Source organism: Staurois parvus, unplaced genomic scaffold (genome assembly GCF_062004578.1).
Source record: "Staurois parvus isolate SC_StPar_1 unplaced genomic scaffold, SC_StPar_1.0 ptg001132l, whole genome shotgun sequence".
NCBI classification, from domain to species: domain Eukaryota; kingdom Metazoa; phylum Chordata; class Amphibia; order Anura; family Ranidae; genus Staurois; species Staurois parvus.
This window is the reverse complement of record NW_028318928.1, coordinates 689,558-712,666: the sequence shown is the minus strand read 5'-3', so window position 1 is coordinate 712,666 and position 23,109 is coordinate 689,558. Positions and strand designations below refer to the sequence as shown.

Genomic DNA, 23,109 nt, shown 5'->3' with positions numbered 1-23,109 from the left:
ATTCTTACACGCACCATTGAAGCATGCACAGGAGCTCACTAAAGCCCCTTCAAAACAGTGCAAAACATCTAGACATAGGGGCCTTACTGCAAATTCTGGACCCAATACCCCCTCTATGGCACCCACTTTTTGGCCTGACCCATTTTTTTTAGCCATATTATTAGAACCACTACATACCTAAACGTGTTCAGAAAGAGAGAAGAAAAAGGAACCAATTTCTGCACATATTACCTAATCATCAATATTTAACCTGAAAAATACCTTTATTGCATCAAAAATATTCATTGTATCAAAAAAGTTCTTTGGTGTCTAAAGCCAAATTTAAAAAGCCAGTATTAGAGATACACAACCTGGGATTTAAACCAAATATAATACATACATTTAATGTCTGTTTTAACCACAGACATATTGCCCTTGCAAAGCCACAGAATTAACAGTTTATCATTTGGCAGCACAGTGGCTAAATGGTTAGCACTTCTGCCTGGCAGTACTAGGGTCGTCGGTTCAAATCCCAACCACAGAACCACCTGCCTGGAGTTTGCATGTTCTCCCTGTACCTGCATGGATTTCCTCCAGGTACTCGCACACTCTACAGACATGCTGGTAGGTTAATTGGCTCTTGTCTAAAATTGTCCCTAGTATGTGCATGAATGAATGTGAGTTAGGGACCTTAGATTGTACATTTCTTGAGGGTTAGGAACTAATGTGAATGTACAATATATGTGTATGTATATATATTTATATATGTGTGTGTATGTAAAGTGCTGCGTAAAATGATGGCGCTATACAAGTACCTGAAATAAATAAATCATTTTTTGAAACACAGCAATACATATAAGTATTGTATACAATACGGCAATCCAATTCTGGGGGTGAGGGCAAGTGAATCTTCAAAGATTCTTAAATTTAATACATAAATGTGTGTGTGTATGTGTATAATATATATATATACATACACAGTACACAGTATAGTATTTTTTTTTTTTATTTTATTTAAATTTTTATTTATTTTCCATATATATTGCACATTTCATCATTGTTCTCATACAAACAAATTTGCATATCTTTAATAACATTTCTATCTATCTTTATTCCCAATTACCACCCCCGCACTATCTCATTTCCCCCCACCCAAAAAAAAAAAACCTCCCTCCCCCAAAATAAGCCCACCCACTCTGCATAATTCTATTATCCCTCTTCATACGCGAATATAGGGTACGAATCCTTCTATCTTTCTCACATAGTTACTTCATATATTTCCCCATGAATTCTTCCCATGTTCTCCACCTCTTATAGAACAACCCCATCCTGTCTTCCTGCATATAGCACAGTCTCTCCATCTTATAAATTTGATTAGTTCTTTCCACCCAATCCTCTATCTTCGGCACCTCTGGTCTATGCCAAAACTTAGGTATCAACCCGTTTGCCGCATTTAGATAGCACCATATACCCGAATCCTTGTAGTTATTTACTGATAACTCTGTACTATGTAGAAGACATACTGCTGGGTTCAGTCCTATCTTTATCCCAGAGATATTCTCAATTAATTGAACGATCATCTCCCAGAAACCTTGAATTATACACAGTATAGTATATAGGTATTTTTAAATTTAATTATTTTTGATAAGGTAATATACTGTATGCTGCATTTGGAAAGTCCCATATTTTTTTTTCTTCTCTGTTTCTCATTAGGGCAGTGAAAAATGAAACAGTGAACAAAGTCAACATTTTTTGTGCGAGTTGTCTTGCCACAAAGGGAAAATAACAATAATAATATATTATATTTAAAAATGACAATAATAAGATTATTACCTTATTTATTTTTAAAAAGTCAAATAAAAAATACAAATAAAAGTAAAATAAAAATAAAAAAGTCAAAGAAAATCAAAGAAACAGAAGCAAACCATGGCATATTTAAAAGTAAAACAATGAAGATCCTATAAATAGGGTCTATGAAAGGCATATGAGATATTGAGATTATTCAGGCATTTGTGGAGACATACAGCATAGAGCAGCTCAGATTATCAGATTATTTAGAACTGAAGTGGCAGAGGTTTGCATTGACAGATAGAGAACTATGCAGCACAGGCTTCTGGGAAGAGCGGCAAGGCAGTGATTACCCCAAATATAACACAAGCTGAATCAGAAAGCAAAGAAAGTGGGCAGCACACACGGGAGGTACCTTCACAAACTCCTCCAAATCCCCATTAAACAGTTTGTGGTTATACTGGGATGACGGTCGCTGCTTTTTCAACCTCTGCGATTTACTTGTATTGGACTGCAGCCTGAAACCAACCGTGTGACATACAATTCACCCATACACAAACCTTGCCAAAATACATAGAATGAGCATGAAATACACCAATATTATGGCTATATTGCAGTGAAATGCATATTCCGGCTAATATAATTTGCATAGTCCATAATAACCAATAAAAGTCTGCCTACTGCAAAAAAAAAATAGGTTAAATTTAAACTTCAAGTAGATATAAAATACACAAACTATGCAGCTCTGTATTCATTAATGCACCATTGGATGTATTTTTCAAATGTATGTATTTGAATTTGACTTGGCGCCTCTCTCTAGCAGTCCCTGTACAGCAGAGCTCAGTTTGGGAGTGGGAGAAGCAAAACAATGAGCCAATCAGTTGTGCTGCAATGTTCATGTGCCAAAAGAAACATGCTGATAGAAGGAGAAAGCAGAGTGGCAGAGATGAGCTCATCAATTAGCTAATTCTCCTTTCACCGTCCAATCACAGGCTGGGGGAGGGACAAGACCTGTAGGCAATACTAAACTATAGCAAAGAAAAGTCAGGTCTCAGGGCTATAAATAAATTTCAGTACTAATTGAACAGAAAATCAAATCCATTGGTAGATAAAACAGCTCCCTTATGCTGATTTTGTTTGTGTATTCAGCTGTTTACTTGGAGTTTAACGTAAAAAAAAACCTAAAAAAATCTGCAATTTGCCACTTTAACCTAATACTGATTATTTAAATTATTTAAAAAAATCTATACTTTAAAAATAGTATATGGTTTAGTAATGCTGAATTACATAAATATATATTTTCAAAGTTGTATGGCATTTTTATCAAAACCATTTTCAGTGTTGCATTATGATTTTATTAACAGTGTTTTCTAAATATGGCAGTACTGTTGGGCTTATTCAAAAGGAAACTGGCAGTAATCCATAATATTCATCTTTCACTACAATCTGATTGGTCACTTATGGGGTACTGTGAGTATGCAAAACTTATCAGTAATGGGTAGGTGCTGGTGATTTGAAGGTCCCTCTTTCTTTTTTTGTCTCTCAAGGACTTTGGGGTGAAGCTTTGAAGATTCTTCTGCACCCCACTGCAAAGTCCATGTCCAAAAGTGCAAAAGTGTCTGTTGATGGGGGAATTGAGAATTTTTATTCCTGCCTTAGCAACATCTAAAGCAGGGGTCTCCAAGCTTTCTAAATAAAGAGCCAAATTACTGTCATTTAGACCTGGGAGGGGTGTTAGTGGGAGTAGAAAATGCACTAGAGAATAAACAATGCCCCAAACTTGGTGGCCAGTGGAAATAAAAAATTCCATAGAATCTGTGGTCAGTAGGGGAAGAATAGCGCCCCATCATTGGTATTAGTGGGAAGTATAGTGCAACATCATTGATGTCAGTGGGAGGAATAGTGCTCTATCATTGCTGTCAATGGGTGGAATAGTGCCTGATATTTGTTCCCAGTGGAAAAAATAGTGACCCACCATATGTGTAAATGGGTGGAATAGCATCCGATATTTGGTATCTGTGGAAGGAACAGTGACCCATCATTGAGGTCAATTGATGGAAAGTGCCCAATATTTGGTATCAGTGGAAGGAATAGTGACCCATCATTGATGTCAATGGGTGGAGTAGTGTTTGATATTTGGTATCAGAGGGAGGAATAGTGACCTATCGTGTGTCAATTGATGGATAAGTGTCTGATATTTGATATCAGTGGAAGGAATAGTGCCCCATCAATTGTATCAAAAGGTAGAACAGTTCTCCATATTTAACTTCAGTGGAAGGAACAGTGACCCATCATATGTGTCAATGGGTGGAATAGTGCACGGTATTTGATGTCTGTGGAAGGAATTGTGCCTCATCATTGGTGTCAGCAAGAGGAATTATGATATATCAGTGGTAGAAACAGTACCCCAAGGGCTGGATAAAGGCAAGCAAAGGGCTGCATTCAGCCCACAGGCCACAGTTTGGAGACCACTGGTTTAAAGGCTGGCAGTAAAACCACCTAGCTGCAGCAAGATAGCAATAAAGATGGGAGCTCATTTCCAGAGGTCTCATCACCCATGTGCCTAAACATCAGGAAATTTCTGGCAGGAGAGAAGAACAATTTCAGATCTTTTTTTCAAAGGAAAAAAGATCACTTGGGTTAGAAAACGTAACTCCTGTTTTCCCTGGAAAAAGATGCTTCTGGTTCGGGTGCTAGTCGGTGATTTTGCTGTCCTACCACTCCACATTTCTAAACATATGTATATACTTGGGCAACCCAAAAATGTATGGCTAAGCATAAAGCTGTGAAAAAGATCCACTAGTCAAATTATGCCTACATAGAGACTGTCCTTTTGAGTGTATAGGCACCATAAGTAGCCCATGAGTGATTTTTACACCCAACCACAGTACCCACTTAATACTAAAAAGTAACTTTTGGATGGACAGATCCTTTAACAGTGCATTCAGCATGACCAATCAGAAATCAGCTGCTTGACCTATTAACCTGTTTACAATAATAATTTGTCAAAAGCAATTGCTGTTTTTTTTTTATATAACACTGTGTTCACATAATTACATACTGAAAATAAGACCAATGACATTTGGCCATATTCCATAAACAGTGTAAGAAGCAAAGCATTAGGGGGGAAAAGGAAAAGCGTTTTTAGCAGCCAATTAAAATTCACCTTCACAGCCAGACCAGAGAAAGATGGATTCTGACTGGTTGCTATGGGCTCTGCAATTTGCTCCTCCTTGCACTGTTTTATTGAATACTCCTGAATATGTTGCAATTGATAGGTATAATTTTTGGATCTGCTAATGGGTAAAGTTCATCTAAAGCCACAATCATTTTAGTTTTGGATAAAGTATGAAATGGTAAATACCCCTGCCACTTTTTTGTTATGATCTGTGTTCCATTAAGGGGACTGATCTTCACTTCCTTCACCTGAGATACAAAGGGAAGTAAGAGAAGATCTCTTCAAATTAGGAAAAGTTCCCTTGTAGACAGTTTTGGGGTGAGTGCTGACAAGAGCCCAGTATAAAAGTTCACAGTTGGACATTTTAGGTCCAAATTTTTACTGATCAAAAGAAACGCATTTCAGGGGAAATGCCTCCTCTTCCTCAGAGCTGGAGCAGTGAATGTAATTGGACTAGTGGTGAGATTTAAACAGGAAATCCATAGTCATGCTGGATTTGAGTTGTCAGATTGGATGCCTTGCAAACAGTTTGAAAAGCCCAAAACAGGTTGACTTCTCTTGAACAATAAAGATTTGGACTTAAACTTTATAAATGTCATGATATTTTGTACTGTGCACTACTCAACACTCACCTCAAAGCTGGATACCTATTTTAAGACCATCAGAGAGGCAGCAGCTCAAGAGCGGAACAAAGTCAAGTTTGGGTTAAACCCTCAGTAACCAATATCCCCCTTATATTGGTCCAGCGCTACAACACACACCAACCTTGCAGACAGTTGTCAACACAAGTATCCCACTGGAAGACTTCCCCTCTATTCCTGTTCTGGTGACAACTCAAAATTTTGGACTTTCCCTCACCAGCATCAGCCCTAAGGTGAAAGAATCCAGTTTAACGATTCACCATAAGACTACATAAAACATCCAACGTGTTTTGGGGGCCTTCATTAGGGCTAAAAAAATAAACCAAAAAAAGATATATATCCATATACATATAGTATATACACACAAAACTTCGACCAATTGTTAATACAATAATACAGATGGTATTTAGGTGTCTAAATGCATGGCTGTTTTATGTGATCATACGATGAATTATTAAAGCAACTTGGGCTCTTTTACCATTTAGTCTGGCGCTCCTGTTGTGTTTTTTCTGATTTGAGTAATTCTGGGTATCCTTCAAATGGGAGCCTTGCTTCATGCCAGAAGCCTCACCAGAGCCAGTGAGCTTGTTGAGCAATTATGTTTTCTCTGTTTTATTGAACAAAGAATTGTTGAAGTACTAGTGCTTCGTGGAATATGTTTTTTCACAATAAAAACTGGACAGAGGCTCTAGCACTCCTTACTTTATCCAAAGCTATAGGGAAGGAATGACTTTAGACTCACTAACGCACAATACGTTGCATGCAAAAATTCTTGCTGTGGTAAGTACTGCAGGTTACATATAGTGACATCACTTGCCCCACCCTTCATTCCAGTCATTGACAGTATACATACCCAGAGATCTTACTGTGCAATTCAGCTGCTGTGGAGGAAAAATGGGAAAAGTGAGACTTTTTAACAAACGTAAACTTTTCTCAGCATTTCAAGATCTAAAGAAAAGTTTAAATTGCATTTACATAGTTAGCTTAAAAACACAAGTCCATCTTGTTCAACCAATAGAAAAAAAAACAATCCTATTCCCACAGCTGACCCTGGGGAAGGCAAAAAAAACACCAATAAAGCATGGTCCAAATTGCTCCAGCGGGGGGGGGGGGGGGGGGAATTCCTTACGGACTACCTCAAGTTAGTATTATCTATAATTAGGGCCTCTTCCCCACAACCCTGGCCGTGGTGCTTGTAGGGGTCTGCGGGCAGGGGTCTTATTGGAATCTGGAAGCCCACTTTAACAAGGGGGCCCCCAGATCCTGGCCCGCTCTATGTGAATGAGTATGGGGTACATGGTACCGTTACTCATTCACAAAAAAAAAGTGTAGTGTAAAAATGACAGTATACAGTCTTTGACAAGTCTTTTATTAAAAACAAAAATAAAAAGAAGTCCCCTGAAGTAGATACAACGTCAATCACGATGCCCACTACTGACATGAAAAAAAAAAATGCTCCACTCTCAACGCTGGCTCCTGCTATCTGCCAGCTGCCCCAGGATGACAGTTCTTAAATACTATGATGATGTCACAAGGGGCACAGTGATTGGCACAGTGCATTGTGGGTCACGGCGGGAGAACAGCCCACCAAACGCGCTTACCATTCGTGTGGTCGCCGACCACATGAACGGCCGATGTTCCAGTCAAACTTATGTTGGAGTCGAACATCAAGCCCAACACTAATGGTGATCAAATTCTCCCTTACCCATCTCTTCTCAAGAGTGAATACGTTCAGTTCCTCTAATCTTTCTTCCATAGCTGAGCTCCTCCATGCCTTTTATCACTTTGGTTGCCCTTCTCTGCCTTCTCCAGTTCCCCAATGTTCTTTTTGTGAATTGGTAGCCAAAACCGAACTGCATATTCCAGATGAAGTCTTACATGAGGATGTGTACAGGGGCAAAATTATATATCTCTTACTGCAGTCCATACCTCTTTTAATGCAAGAAAGGATTTTGCTCACTTTGGAAACCTTGGCACTGCATGCTATTGTTAAGTCTATAATTTACCAGAACCCCCAGATCCTTCTGCACCATTGATTCCCCCATTTGTACCCCCCCTAGTATGTAGGATGCATGCATATTCTTAGCCCCCAAGAGCATAACCTTACATTTATCAACATTAAATCTCAATTGGCACATAGTTGCCCAATTAAATAGTGCCTTGAGGTTGGCTTGTAAGTTGAAGAAATCCTGTAAAGATCACTTCATTATGAACAAATATGACTCTTACATGGTGCCCATACTGATGCTGCGAATGGTTTGCAACTTTTTTAAAATGATTAAATAGCTTCAAACTAAATGTAAGAGAATGCCACAAGTGTGGGAAGTTTAACAATAAAAAGTATAAAATAATATCCTTTGAACATATTACTACACATTTTAAATGATTGTTAAAAAGTGTTAAATATCAATTGTGATCAATGATAAATATTTGAAAGTGAGCCACAGATACAGCAGTATAGCTGTGTATAAATTAGAGGGGCAGGACTTCTATGTCCCGTGATGTACTCCATGAAATGGATTTTACAGGTAAGTATGTAGAAGAAAATTCAAGTTTCTTTATTGTACATCGCGGGACACAGAGCAGGTTATTCATTACTATGTGGGATGTCCTAAATCAATAAGAAATTTGAGGGGAGGGTGATACCATGATAGCCACCATCAATAATCCCTTAGGACCTACTCGGCCATCCATAAAACATTGCAGCCAAAGGCAGGATCTTATGCGGCTCTGACATCCACCTTTTAGAATCTTGTGAATGTGTGAACCAAAGACCATGTAGCAGCCTTGCAAACCTGAGCCACTGACGCCTGATGGTGGATTGCCCAAGATGCCCCCACATTCCTGGTGGAGTGTGCCTCCACCCGAAAGGGTGGGATTTTACCTTTCAAACTATAAGCTTGAATGATCAGTTGGCGGATCCAATGAGATATAGTCGCCTTGGATGCCGCCTGCCCCTTCCTAGTCCCCTCTGGCAGCACAAATAGAGCATCTGACCTCCTAACCTGTGCTGTCACCTTCAAGAAGACCTTTACAGCATGAGCCACATCTAAGGTATGCAGAGATCTTTCTCTTGCTGACTGAGGCCTAGGAAATAATGAAGGCAGAACTGTGTCCTGATTGAGATGAAACCACCTTTGGAAAAAAGCATGGATGAAATCGTTCCAACACCCTTCTCGCAGCACCCTTCTCGCAGAAGTGATTGCCACTAGAAACAACACCTTACGAGTCAACAGGACCAGTGGAATCTCTCCAATAGATTCAAATGGTGGTCCCAAGGACACAAAGGCAACCTGACAGGAGGAGTCACACGCATTACTCTTTGTAAAAAAGTGCGACGTAGTGAACCTCTGGGGAAAAAAATAGCTAATGCTGAAACCTGGCCCTTAATGGTACCAACAGCCAAATTCTTCTGCAACTGCAAATTCTTCAGCAATTCTTCAGTTTGAAGAAATGACAGAGTCCTGCCAATCACATATTTTGTGGTTACCATTTGTGAACCTCACACCAGGCAATGTAAGCCTTCAGGGTTTTGTAATAAATATTCCTAGAAACGTCCTTAATAGCATCCAACATGATGGGGATGACAGAATCTGACACTCTCCTATCCTTCAGGATCTGGGTTTCAATAGCTACACTGTGAAATTTAGCGACCGTAAAGCTAGGTGCAACATAGGACCTTGGGACAACAGGTCTGGCTGATACGGCAGGGCAACCAAAGCCCCTGACACCTTTAAAAGAAGAGCGTTTGGATTTCCTCTAAGAGGGTAGAAGAGTACTTTTTTACCCCCTGAAATCGTTTGGATATATTTGTCCAAATCTTCCCCAAACAGCTGCTCTCCATGAAAGGGAAAACCTGCCAATAATTTTTTGCATGGCAATTCTGCTGACCAACTCTTCAGCCACAAAACCCTGTACATGTACACTGATAAGAGGGCCAAACGAGAAATTTGCTGAATTGAATCCTTAAGAGCATCAGCCGCGAAACACAAAGCACACAGAACATCCTCCAAATCCTCGACTGAGCATTCTCCCTGCACTGATGGTCTTCTAATCCGTTGCTTGTCACCATCAGAAAGACTCTGGCAAATGCCAATAGCTGCCACAGCTGGCTGTGCAACAGAACCTGTCAGGGAGAAGGAGGCCTTAAAGAGAGACTCCAGCTTCTTATCTGCTGGGTCCTTGGAAACCTGTACATTATCCACAGGACATGTTAAAGAACAGCTACTACAGACAACCCCATTTCAAACAAACTTTTGTTCCATGGGGTACACAACATAAAACCTCTTTTGTGAAACAAAATCCCTGTTTGAGTGATCCCAGTCAGCATACATAATTTGCTCCAGAAGAAGATGCCCCGGAAAGGCCTGAGTACTCTATGAAGGCTTCAAAGAGCCCAGGGAAGAAAAAGTAACCTCAGAGGTTTCTATCGGAGGTAGCCTGAATCCAGACCATACCATATCAGTGAGGTATTGGACTAAAAATCTTTGCAACTGGGAGGCAGAGACCTTCTCCTCAGACAGAGATTCTACTGCCTGACCTTCCTCCAGCTTTGCCTCATCCTCAGGCTCCACCCATTCCTGCTCCAGGATTGGTGATTCTAGTGACCGGGAATTTATCCAGCTTTTTCTCTCCTGAGAAACTGATGTAATCATCCCAGCGATCTTATCTTCTAAACCCGCTAAGGCTGAAGCATGATCATCTTTGGTTACATATGCTGAGGCAGAAGCCCTAGTAGTAGCCACAATGCCAGATAGATGCAGCGGCTCAGACTGCCCAGTTCGCTTCTGGCCTGTCAGGAGAGGATATTACAGCAGACCTATTGAATAGCCCGCTTTGTCCCAGCCACAGGAGATTTCTCAGCAGCAGCCCACATGTGTCCTGGCCTTCAGATAAACAAAATATGGCCGACTTCCATTTCCGGCCGCACTCCCTCTAGTGGCAGAAAACAAAAAGAGCAAGCACATATCGGGAACAACAGTGAGCACTCCCCCTGGTGGAAACTCACTGTCATAACACCTCTCCATTTCCCTCCAATTCAGAGCTTTGTTTGTTTCTCTTTACAGAGAGAAAAAAAAAGGAGATTTCTTACCAGTCCCACCGCAGGTCCCTGACTTCCGTCAGGCACCAACCTTCATCTACCACGGTGGGCATTGTCATACAGACCTTCAAGGACTCAGTCCCCATGCTGAGGGGCTACTGCCTCGGACCCGTATAGCACCCCGCTGGAAGCGCCTTGGTCAAATTTTAAAACTGTGCAAGGTCCAGCGCCATAAGGCTGCATTACAGACAAAACCTCGAGAATTCTTCTCCTTATCCAGCGAGGTGCAGGTACCATCCGTTTTAGCTCATAGCTTTCCGAATGGATCCAATTAAAGTCCCTGATTCTCTAATGGAACCATTCTGGACTTTCAGGTATGCTCCAAGAGCACAGCAACACTTTCAGTGACCATCCACCTTACAGACACTGGTGAAATAACTGAGGTATTTCCTGTATAGGAGGAGTTATATAGGGCAGGACCTCCACTCTGATTGGTCGGCCAGTATCCATTCACCTATAACCAACATAGTCCTGAATAGCCTGCACTGTGTCCCATGATGTATGATAAAGAAAACTAGTATACACTGTAGTACTTAGGAATATTTCTTGTTTATGTCAAAGTGGGAGGTGGAGAATTGGTGCAGGTATGTGCAATGGACATTCAAGGTGGAACAATAGCGATCCGGACAGGCTTTCCACAATATTTCCCGGGCAGTAGTAGTCATCTAACAAGAGATAACTGCTTAATATTTCTCTTTTGCCTATAATCAACTTATGTCAGAATAGTTAAAGTTGCATATGGACAGTTGTCACAGCTCAAGGCCTGGTTCACATCTATGCATGTCGGGAATGCACACAAAATCACGTGCTTTCCCAACATGTACAGAAGTGTGCTGTTTTTTTAGACATGAGGGGGTGCCCTTAAGGCCTGGCTCACACCCCTACAGTGCGACCTAATACGTACCATATGTGTTTTGTGTGTAGTGTATCTAATTCATTTCGATGGGCTGCCCTACCCACAAGCAATGTGGGGAGAGAAGTCCCGGATCCTGTGTAGAATCACACTGCAATGAAACACATGGTGCTGGTTTGGAATGTGAAAAAACATGCATGGTTGTCGATACATGGGATGCATTGACAATTATTAGAACCCCTGCGCATCTGCTAAAGAGCAGCACATTTCTGTGCGATTTTTGCGCATGTTCCCAACATGTGAACCAAGCCTAATTTTTAATGGCACTCCCATGCATCAGCAACTGCACGCATTCTCGCACATGCCAAATCGACAATGCTACAGCACTATGCAGTTCAGTGTGACGCAATTTTACAAAAGAATCAGGGACTTCTTTCTCTGCATTTCTGATGGGTAAGGCCCATTATAATGAATGGACTACCTAACGCTAGGTCGCGTATGACTGTACTAGTATGAACTAGCAGTGGAAAAGCTTTTATAAGACTCCACCTACATTTGGTTTGTAAACAATGAATACAATATCCTAAAAATAGAGACTGCATGTAATTTTTCATTGAAAAGATTACATCTACTTGATATTTGTTACATGTTCTCATTCACATAGCATAACTGTAAAAATTAAAAATGCTCTTTTCTGAAAAACTCCAAACAAAAATTTTCCTCTGCTTTACAGAGGGGGCTAAGCAGTTAATGTGTACCATCAATAATGCTGCCTGTACCTGCTGGTATATTTCATTATGAGTGTTAAACTAGTTTTGAACTGTCCTAACAAACGGTTGAAGACCTAGAAGCTGGGCTTCTTCTTGGTATGCCCATAAGGAGAAACTCAGGGTGTCCCTCTTTGTCAGTTGTGTGAGATTGAGTTTCCTCTCATTCCACCCACATGGTGTGGAGTCCAGTTACAGCTCCCAAGGTCATACCAATGTTGCACAAATTGGGATGCACTGCTTCTATTGCTGTATTAGAAAACAGTTGATTGAAGAATCTGAAGTAAAATAATATACTAGTTGAGCTAAAAGTAATTTTCTCCATGAGGGAGAAGAGGTTCCTCATCTTAGGACAAATGAGGACTTAGAAAGTGTGGTAAGGTCCTTCAAAGCTTTGCCAATGTCCAATCACCTGTAGGTACCAGCCTACAACCCAGGGTCTATAAAATTCAAGCCTGTGCCTTCTACTGTACGATTATAAACATACTATGGTAGACAAGTGGATAAATTAAGCTTACGCCTGCTGTTACAGAGGTGAGCTTAGTATTGGCTTTTGAACTGCCCAGTCACGTTTATGGGACTCTCGAGGTGTTTTTTTCTTAAATATTTGTGTTTGATAAATAACTGCAACTAGAACCATTTTATTCTCCAGGTCTTTATTTTCAGAACATATATACTTTTTGCAGGTTTTGCAGTAATTTTTAGCAAAAATTTAAAAAAATTTAAATCTTCCCCAGTAGTCAAGTGATACTTATACAGTATATATATATGATATATATTTTATAGTGAGGTTTTCCCAAAATTGATTGCAAACATAGAAATACACTTTAAGCTATTATTCTGGTAGGCTACTAATTAGTCTTTATCTCTTCCTTACCTTTGGCTATGGCCTCTTTTAGTGTATCACGCTTTGCCTGTAATTTACAAATGGTGCTTCTCCCAGCCACATACTTCTGCAGCTTCTAAAGCAGACAGCAAGAAAGAAAATATTGACTACATATTCACATTGTGGTAAAAAAAAATCTTACTTACAAAACAGTCTATTGGGCTAATTGTGCCCCTGTAAAGGCTGTTGTTATATAATATTTGCATACATTATTAACAGATGTACAGGTCTGCCCACCTCACACTTTCACATATCTGCCCACCTGTGCCATCCATAGATCTGCCCACCTGTGCCATCCATAGATCTGCCCACCTGTGCCATCCACATATGTGCCCACCTGTGCCATCCACATATCTGCCCACCTGTGCCATCCATAGATCTGCCAACCTGTCCCATCCACAGATCTGCCCACCTGTCCCATCCACAGATCTGCCCACCTGTCCCATCCACAGATCTGCCCACTGTACACATTCAGAGGCCTTTGCACCTAACCTTGTAGCATTTACACAAGATAGATAAGGATAAGTCATCATATTAATTACTGACATTTCTGAGATATCTAATTCATAAACATGTATAGGTGAAGGCTGAACTTCAGAAACAATTAAGTATATGCTTAGTTTCCTTACTCCATCAAAATGCAAAATGGTCAAACTGTTATTGTTGCAATACCAAAAAATCTTGACTAAAATTCAAATCCCATGTTTTTCTGCATAGTTTTTTTTTTTTTTTTTTAACCACAGGCTATAGGAAGAGCTTTACCTGTTGCATTGCTAGAACATAATATTGTTGCTCCTGCCAGGACGACCGTTCTTGAAAATCAACAACCTATATTAAACATAGAAGGTGAAAAGGTAGCCAGTGAGGCAGACCTTTAAGACCCTCCAATCCACAGATGCTACAGGGGAGAATTCAATTGCCTTTAAAGTACGGTAGCTCTCATTTATTCAGACGGGTAAAGGCAATAGGTGGGCTGGCCTCATTTGTCATTCCCCAAGTTCACCCATCTTCAACGTAGCATCATTAGTGACAAACTTAGGTGCTGGTATGTTGGGTGTCCTGAGGGATCTCCCCTGTGGGAAGGAATCCAACTTGAGTGCACACCACAGGGAGAGGGTTGGCAGTGCTTCCCTAGTGTGAAGGATTCCAATGGGTCCCATGCCTCCTGGTTTGAATAATGCTGCCTTATCTAGCCATGGGTCAGGAGAGCCTGCGGTGTTCCTGTCCCCTGGAAGTGGTGACCCAGGGTGCACTTGTTCTCACAGTGGGATCCCAAGCCCACAGTGATACTAAGCACTTGGCCACAAAACCTCTTGATTTTTTTTTCTGTGCATTGCCCCAGGGGCTAGGCCTTTCGGCCTAGAACAGGGCCATTTTTGTTATCAGGCTGCAAGGTCTAGCCACTGTGCACACATTGGCATTTTATTCACTCCTCACATTTTGTTACTGCACTTTATATACTGTATATATGTCTTTTTCCTTTTACTCACAGATGGAATAATGTGGGTCTTTGGGCCTACCCTAAAGGTTAGGTGGAGGATGTGTGGCCATCAGGTTCTTTCCTCCCCACCTTTGGGTTCTATCTTTGAGAGAGCTCCCCCACCTAGTATTTGTTGGTTGGCTTCAGCTGATCATGAGGCACAGGGTCTGCTGGGCCTATTTTTCTAGGTGGACCTGAGTATGCCTTGCCCCATCAGAAGTGTTGTGCACTGGGGAGGTCAGGGAGTGGTCCTTCTTCTTTAGGAACCAAAAACACACCTTAGTGCACTCAGTGTGCGTATGTGTGTTCACATGCACTTTTTTGCTTCACTTTGGAGCTTAGTTTTTGTGCACCGCACTGCTGGTTCGAAAAAAAAAAAGCCTAGGTTGCCTTATACCTATAGTCAAGCTCTGAGCAGCATGCTTTTGGTTGCACTATAAGTCTGCGAGACAGGAAGTTGCTTTTCTACAAACAAATTTTACTGGTGTCAACGGATGGTGGGTTAAGAGCTATCACCAGCATTTTAGAGATGTATCACCCCCTCCAAAAAATGTATAAAGAGACCACAGAAAAACTACAGAGCAAGGTAATGTTACAGGTGGTGGCTCTTTCATTTCATAGTAACATGAGATTTCCATTTTTGTCTGGAGCTATGAACAGCCTTGATCAGAACTTTGAAAGCCTATAAACAAGCCAAGGGGCAAGTGTAACTCGTGTCGGTAATTAAAGGGATGTACTGGCAATCCTGCCCACACATCACACAGCAATCCCCCAATATCATCCAATCTATTCTGTTCTTACTGAAACATAGAAGGTCTCTGTGTCCTGCTGGTTGGCTCTTCTCTTAGCTGTGCTTGTCTTACTGCTGGTGTCTGATCCAGTGGATTTAAGAGATTCTGTAGACTGGCTGGACTGGAACGCATCTGATAAGTCATAGTCATCAGCTCCAATAAGGTCTAGGAGGGACTGCAGGGTAGCTTTAAGAGTCTTATTCACCTTCAAGGAGAAAAGTGAGGAAAGAAATTACATTACAGATATAATTTTAAATTATCTTGTTTGTTCTGGAATGGAATATGAGACATACACTGATTAGCCATAATAATATAACCACCCACCATAACATTATCATCATCCACCCAATATTGAGTAGGTCTCGTATTTGCCACCAAAACAGCCCTGACCTATCAAGGCATGAATTTCACTAGACCTCTGAAGGTATGCTGTGGTATCTGGCACCAAGCTATCAGTAGCAGATCCTATATGTCCTGTAAGTTGTGAGGTGGGGCCTCCATGGACCGGACTTCCCGTAGTGCATCCTGGTACTATCTCTTCCCCAGGTAAGCAATGCATATGCAACTGGCCAACCATATGATGTAAAAGATAATGGGATTTATCAGACCAGGCCACCTTCTTCTATTGCTCCATGTCCAATTCTGATGCTCACATGTCCATTGTAGCAACAACAAACTGTAATGCACTGTGTGTTCTGACACCTTTCTATCAGAACCAGCATGAACTTTTTCATCAATTTGAACTACGGTAGCTCTTCTATTGGATTGGACTAGACAAGCCAGACTTCACTCCACACCCTGTCCATGGTTCACTGGTTTTCCTTTCTTGGATCACTTTTGGTAGGTCTTGACCACTGCAGACCAAAAACATCCCACCAGAGTTGCCAAGATCAACATTTTATTTGACACATTGGTATGTATCAAATAAACAACACATATTTTACCAGTACAAAATTCAACAGTTTTTGACAACTTATCCACTTCACAACATTGTGGTTATTGCAATAGGTATCTAGTGGTATCCCTCAAAGCTGATTTCTATCTTGCAACCTCAAAGGTTTACTGCAGATACATTCAACCTGGGATCCAACAAGTGTTGTATACATTAGTACAGATTCTTCCTCAGGGAAAGGATACCACGCTATAACAATAATTATCAGTGATTAATTCTTTATATTTCTATAGTTGAATATTAGTAAACCAACCATATAAGATGCATCACTTACATAAACACCAAAATTAATCAGAAGAAGATGCTTTACTGTGTTTGGAAGATAAAATAAGCGGAGACTTATCTTCCAAACTCACTGGTCACTGCTGCACTGCTAACCAAAACTGCTCAAGTCTACCTCTGAATTCTCAGTTATTCCCCGCTGGACTAGCCATCTTGCTTCTCACATGGCTTACAGAAGGTATAGCCAGGCCAATTACAGTCCACATGTTAAAATCACTTCTGCTATTCCTGTGAAATGTCCATGCTCTCTATGTACTCTAGTAGCCAGGAGGAGTGGAGAAGAGAATTTAGAATTTTGGCAAAAATATGTATTTTGCATATCAGAAATAATGTCATTCAATCAACTTAAACTGCATACTGCAGAAAGGAGGCATGCATTTGAAAGAGTTGATTATGAGGGTACCATCGTGAAATAGAGAAGTTCAATCATAGCTAACTTTACAGATTAGGTATACCGCAGTAAAACCTGAAAACATTTAAGTGGTCTCCATGTGTTAAAATCAAGTCACATGCCTTTTATTACAAAAAGTGATGAAGGTTTCTAGAGCAGTAGAAAACCTGTACATTTGTTTCTTTTGGCTTTTTGTCAATGATGACCCAAAACCTCCACCTATTAGATGCTTTAGCAGAGTGGCTCTAATGCTGCCAGCACGCAGGGGCTACGAACTAACACCACCCAACCATAGAAACTGAAAACACAATGAAAAGCTATGTGATTCCTAGGGTGGCATGCTGCCCTAGATGGTGAAAGCCTCACAGGCTGTTCCATATGGGACACCCCTGTTAATCAGAAGGGGGAGCAAAGTGAAAAACCTCTGACAAAGTGTGATTGGAGACAGGATATGGTCAGCTTGATAAGTAGAGCTACAATGACTGTACATTCCATCAATAAATGAAGGGAAAATGGTTGTATGTTCTTTAATCTACAAAGAATCATATGTCTTTTCTCAGCATCTCCCACACCAGTCCCCTAAAAATAGCTTTGCTGGATTTACAGTGTGGAAAATAAATATTTTATCCCCTGCAGGTTTTGTAAGTTTGCCCACTAACAAAGAAATGAAGGGTCTATTATTTTTAGCAGAGGTGTATTTTAAACGATAGCGACAAAATATCAACCAAAAATCCAGAAAAAACAAACAATACAAATGTTATAAATTGAGTTGAGGTTCAGTGAGTAAAATAAGTATTTGATCCCCTACCAACCAACAATAATTCTGGCTCCCACAGACTGGCAATTTGCTCATGTGGTACACAGATTATTCCTGTCAATTTAAGAAAGTGCTCCTAACAACAACTCGTTATATGTATAAAAGATGCCTGTCTGCAGAATCTTTTTCTTGGGCACCACCATGGGCAAGACCAAAGAGCTGTCAAAGAATCAGGGCCAAGAGTGTACACCTGCACAAGGCTGGAATGGGCTACAAGACCATCAGCAAAAAGCTTGGTGAGAAGGAGACAATTGTTGGAGTGATTATTCGCAAATAGAAGAAATACAAAATAACCATCAATTGCCCTTGGTCTGGAGCTCCATGCAAGATTTTGCCTAATGGGGTAAGGATGATCATGAGAAAAGTGAGGGATCAGCCTAGAACTACACGGGAGAAGTTTGTGAATGATCTCAAGGCAGTTGGGCCCACAGTCACCATACAAACCACTGGTAACACAATACGCCGCCATGGATGAAATCTTTCAGCACCTGCAAGGTCCCCCTCCTCAAGAAGACTCATGCACAGGCCCATCGGAAGTTTGCCAATGAACATCTAAAGGATTCAGAGAAGGATTGGGAGAAAGTGCCAGAAAAAAACAAAATTGAGCTCTTTGGCATTAACTTGACTCGCCATGTTTGGAGGAAGAAAAATGCTGACTATGACCCTAAGAACTCCATCCATACAGTCAAGCACAGAGGTGGAAACATAATGCTTTGGGCTGTTTCTCTGCTAAAGGTACAGACTGACTTTGCCGCATTGAGGGGCCAATGGCAACAAAAGGTAACAAAGGAGTGTCTCAAGAAGGAGCACATTAAGGTCATGCAGTGGCCTAGCCAGTCTCCAGACCTTAATCCATAGAAAATGTATGGAAGGAGCTGAAACTTTGAGTTGCCAAGTGACAGCCAAGAAACCTTAAGGATTTCGAGAAGATCTGTAAAGAAGAGTGGACCAAAATCCCTCCTGAGATTTGTGCAAACCTGGTAACCAACTACAATAAATGTCTTACCTCTGCGCGTTCCAACAAGGGTTTCTCCACCAAGTACTAAGGTGTCCGTTTATGACACAGAGAATAGCTGCGATTCAGAGGATCGCAGCTACTCTCTGGTCATTCACAGTTTATGACACTCAGGAGATCAGCGAGGAGCGATGTCAGCCCTTCACTGGAGATCTGCATTCTCCCTCCAGATTCTCCAGCCCAGAGCTGGAGAATCGAAGGAACCGCAAACTAAGCAGCGATAAATATAGTAAAAGCAACCGTTTTTCAGCGTTTGTAGATCATTCTCCCTTCGTTCAGAGAACTGATCTACACCACTTCATAAAAGGCATTCACAGGAGAACTGTGTTCTCCGAGAATGCCGGAGAACTGAGCAGCGATCATTTACCGCTGGTTCATAAACGGAGTCATGTTTTGCTTGGGGATCAAATACTTATTTTACTCACTGAACTGCAACTCAATTTATAACATTTGTATTATGTGTTTTTTCTGGATTTTTGGTTGATATTCTGTCTCTATCATTTAAAATACACCTCTGCTAAAAATTATAGACCCTTCATTTCTTTGTAAGTGGGAAAACTTACAAAATCTGCAGGGGATCAAATAATTATTTTCCCCACTGTATCCTCCCAAACAAGACAGAAATGGCAGACATAAATTAGTAAGCCAATTTTTTTTAAATAGTATTGAAAAAGACAACTGTCAAGAATTATTTGAATAAAAAAATGTTAGCGTATATCTGGTCTACATATTTTGAACCACTTCACAAATGGTGTGTTGAGTATACACATTCAATTGCAACACAGGGTCAACACGCATTGATGGGCCAAATAATGTGCCAGTGCACCTCCAGGCAACATACTGTATCTTGTTTAAAGTGACTTTATTTCTAAAGCCATAATTTAAAATAAACCATTCCCTGCAAAGAAGAACCTACATACTCTCCGTAAAGAAGAGAAATCTTGGGGAAATTCAGGATCCCTGCTGATACCTAGCCAATAGTTCTCATCCCTCCCATTTTTAACGGGCTATGCCGAAGATCTGTACATAGCTCTATGTGCCCATGGGAATGGGTGTACCTGCTGTCTATTATTTATCTGCAATAACTTTGGTGATTTTTATTACTTTCATCCATGTTTCTACTATATTATGGGTTCTTACCAGGCCCTACTGGGCACAGGTTATCCTCTGGAGTATGGTACTTACCCCTGTGATGGTACTTTCTCTATATATCCTTTTTCTGTTTCTCCAATGGTGACATGCTTATGTAGTATATTAATCTAATACAGTACATTATTTCTTTTTTATCGGTCCTCTGATGACCAGAACCTCTGTTGCTGGTTATGTATGCTCTGACTTTATTTCTTTTTCTTTAGTATGATCGATGTGCCTTGTTATATGTGAAAATGCTTAATAAATATTATTGAAAAAAAAAGAGAGAAATTGCCAGCTGAAAAATCCTCCGATACTGACACGTCCAGAAGTGTCAGATTTCTGGTCCTTTGCTTTATTATTATTATTATACAGTATTTATAAAGCGCCAATGGTTCGCTCAGCGCTGTACATTACAAAGGGGGACAGAAGATGTGACAGAACAATACCAATACAATGCAAAACATGAGGGGATCGAGGGCCCTGCTCTTTCGAGCTTACAATCTAGGAGGGAGGGGATGGTGGCACAAGAGGAGATAGCTGTGGGGGATGGAGTGGTAGGAAGAGTGGAGGAGGTCGGCAAGTTAGCAGGGGGTGGGGTAGGCTTCCCTGAAGAGGTGGGTTTTCAGGGTGCGCCTAAAGGAGAGGAGAGTAGGTGATAATCTGATGGGTTGGGGCAGGGAGTTCCAGAGGATGGGTGACACCCTGAAGAAGTCCTGGAGGTGGGCATGGGAGGAGGAGACCAGGGAACTAGAGAGAAGGAGGTCTTGTGAGGAGCGGAGTGTGCGTGCTGGGCGGTACTTGGATATTAGGTCAGTGATGTAGTACGGGGCAGTATGGTGGACAGCTTTGTACGTCAGTGTTAGGATTTTGAATTTGATCCGTTGCGCAATCGAACATATAAACTGACAGGAAATCCTGTGGTTCAATCCATTGGCCCCTATGTCACTTCTGTATCCTGTAATGATGGGGACAACAGCGGCAACAACTGAGGACCAGGAATCCAACCATCCTTGAGTGATTCTTCAGCGATCAATTTCTCATAACTACTGCAACAATCGGCAGCATGGGCAGTAGGAGAGGAATAAAGATGAGAATGGAAGTTCTTTGCAGGGAACAGTTTACTTTAGAGTATGGTTTTAGCATACATATTGTGTTATTATAAGTATTGTGAGGTGAGGTTAAAGAAGTGTGTTTATTTGGCCAATAATGGTGTTGGCGTACCATTGAAAATTAATGAGAACATTAACACAATGTGCAATTAATGGGTTATTTACTAAAACTGGAGAGTGCAAAATTTGGTGCAACTCTGCATTAAAAACAATCAGCTTCCAGGTTTTATTGGCAAAGGATAAATTAACAAGCTGAAGTTAGAATCTGGTGCAGCTGTGAATAGTAGCCAATCAGCTTCTGAGTGCACCTGTTTTAGTAAATCTCCCCATAAGTATGGAAAAGTGACTAGAAGAAGACTTTGAATAAAAATAGGGTGGCAAACGAAACATTTCATGAAGTCCTTATTACCTCTTCTGTTTCCAGATGCTCCCTTTCCAGTCTGGACTGAATATGCTGGAACCGACTGACTAACTCTTGGTGGAAGAATTGCTCAGATCGAACTTCAGTTACCTGTAGACAGATATTGGAAATTTACATTTAAAGTAAAAAATCCTGTATTCCTAAAACCATTCAAAGCAGCCAGCTTGATCCAAGTTTGACATAAAACAATAAACCCAAATGGCCAACGAGCACAACAAAGCAATATTCTCCTGGAAAGTCCATGATTCCGCACCTCATCCCCCTCATGGGGCTGAAATTCAAATCGTGCTGGGGGGCAGAACGCATCACTGCGCATTTCCATCAGCTTGTTCTTGTCGGCCTGTGCATCTAAGTTGTCCACAGCCCCTTCTATGGCCTGCAGGCCCTGCTGTCGAGACGTTTGCACTCGATCTTCAGCCTGCAGATACACACGCAGTGTCTTTCCCATAGACAGGTGAAAGCCAAGGTCGCAGCACTGCGAAGAAAAGGAGAAAAATCAATATTCCAATAAATAGCAATAATTGTGCTGAATTTAGTTTAAAAGGAGGAACTTACATCGATAAGGTCACTAACGTCATGGATATAGTAATTATTGAGATTGGAGTTCACGGTGTTCAAATTGATAAGATATTCATTCCGGGCTTTTGTGCATTTTTGACTGTTTTCCTGGTACTTTTTCGACCTCTGAAAGGACAAAAGAGGAATCCAAATGAAAAGTTATTCTTCACCAGAAGTGAAACAATTTAGGTCATAGGAATCACGTATACAGTATCATATAGTGTATGTTATGAAGATGCCATCATTTTAGATGAACCTGGCCATGTATAATACAGGGCAGTTGAAAGTGAAGTAACAATTTGAACTCCCCAATACAATTTGATATGTTTATCCAACACATTATTGTTATTATTATACAGGATTTATAAAGCGCCAACAAAATGAAGGTAGACATTACAGTTACAATACAATTTGGTACAAGAGGAAACGAGGCCCTGCTCTTTAGAGCTTACAATCTAGGAGATGTTTAGGGGCTCAAGAATGCCCTCTTCATCTTGGCTTTAAATATTGCTAGAGGTTAAAGGCGAATTTTGGGAGAATAACTGGCTTGGATAAGCTATCAAAGGTCTTGAATATTACATAACAAATCAAGTTGAAGGTGGTTTATTTCCACTCAAAGTCTCTGGCGTCAGGGACCCAAACAAGATTTTTTAAGATTCAGAGAAACAAAAAGTTTGCTTTCTTCATATCCGTCATGAACTCCAAAACCCCTCTCGTTGTTCAGGTTAGAAACCTAACATCAGGACTTGGATCTGAACCCAGGAGCTCCTCTGTGTCTGGCAGTAACACTTCTTGCTGAGCCACCTAAGATGTTGGACAGCTCCCTATCTGACCTGTTTGCCAGATTACTGTGTTCTCTCCAGCCAATATCTCGCTCTTGTCACTCCTGCTGCTACTACCACTCGTTACTGACCTCTGGCTTGTTCCTCGACTGCGCTTCTGCTTGATCCCAACCTGCAACCACTT

General features: G+C 40.9%; 1 protein-coding gene across 2 annotated transcripts in view; it reads right to left on the bottom strand.

The window, feature by feature from the left end:
* Nucleotides 1–23,109, bottom strand: part of LOC149439379 (rho GTPase-activating protein 4-like) — a 241,110-nt gene that overhangs the window by 68,885 nt on the left and 149,116 nt on the right. The window contains exons 6-12 of one of the 2 annotated variants that reach the window (XM_089659101.1): nt 22,141–22,269; nt 21,839–22,060; nt 21,574–21,675; nt 15,475–15,669; nt 13,185–13,269; nt 6,440–6,467; nt 2,183–2,285 (exon numbers count right to left, since the gene is read on the bottom strand). In XM_089659101.1, the coding sequence (XP_089515227.1) occupies nt 2,183–2,285; nt 6,440–6,467; nt 13,185–13,269; nt 15,475–15,669; nt 21,574–21,675; nt 21,839–22,060; nt 22,141–22,269 (864 nt within the window). The remainder of the gene's footprint in view (nt 1–2,182; nt 2,286–6,439; nt 6,468–13,184; nt 13,270–15,474; nt 15,670–21,573; nt 21,676–21,838; nt 22,061–22,140; nt 22,270–23,109) is intronic. The other variant, XM_089659102.1, reaches the window with a different exon arrangement.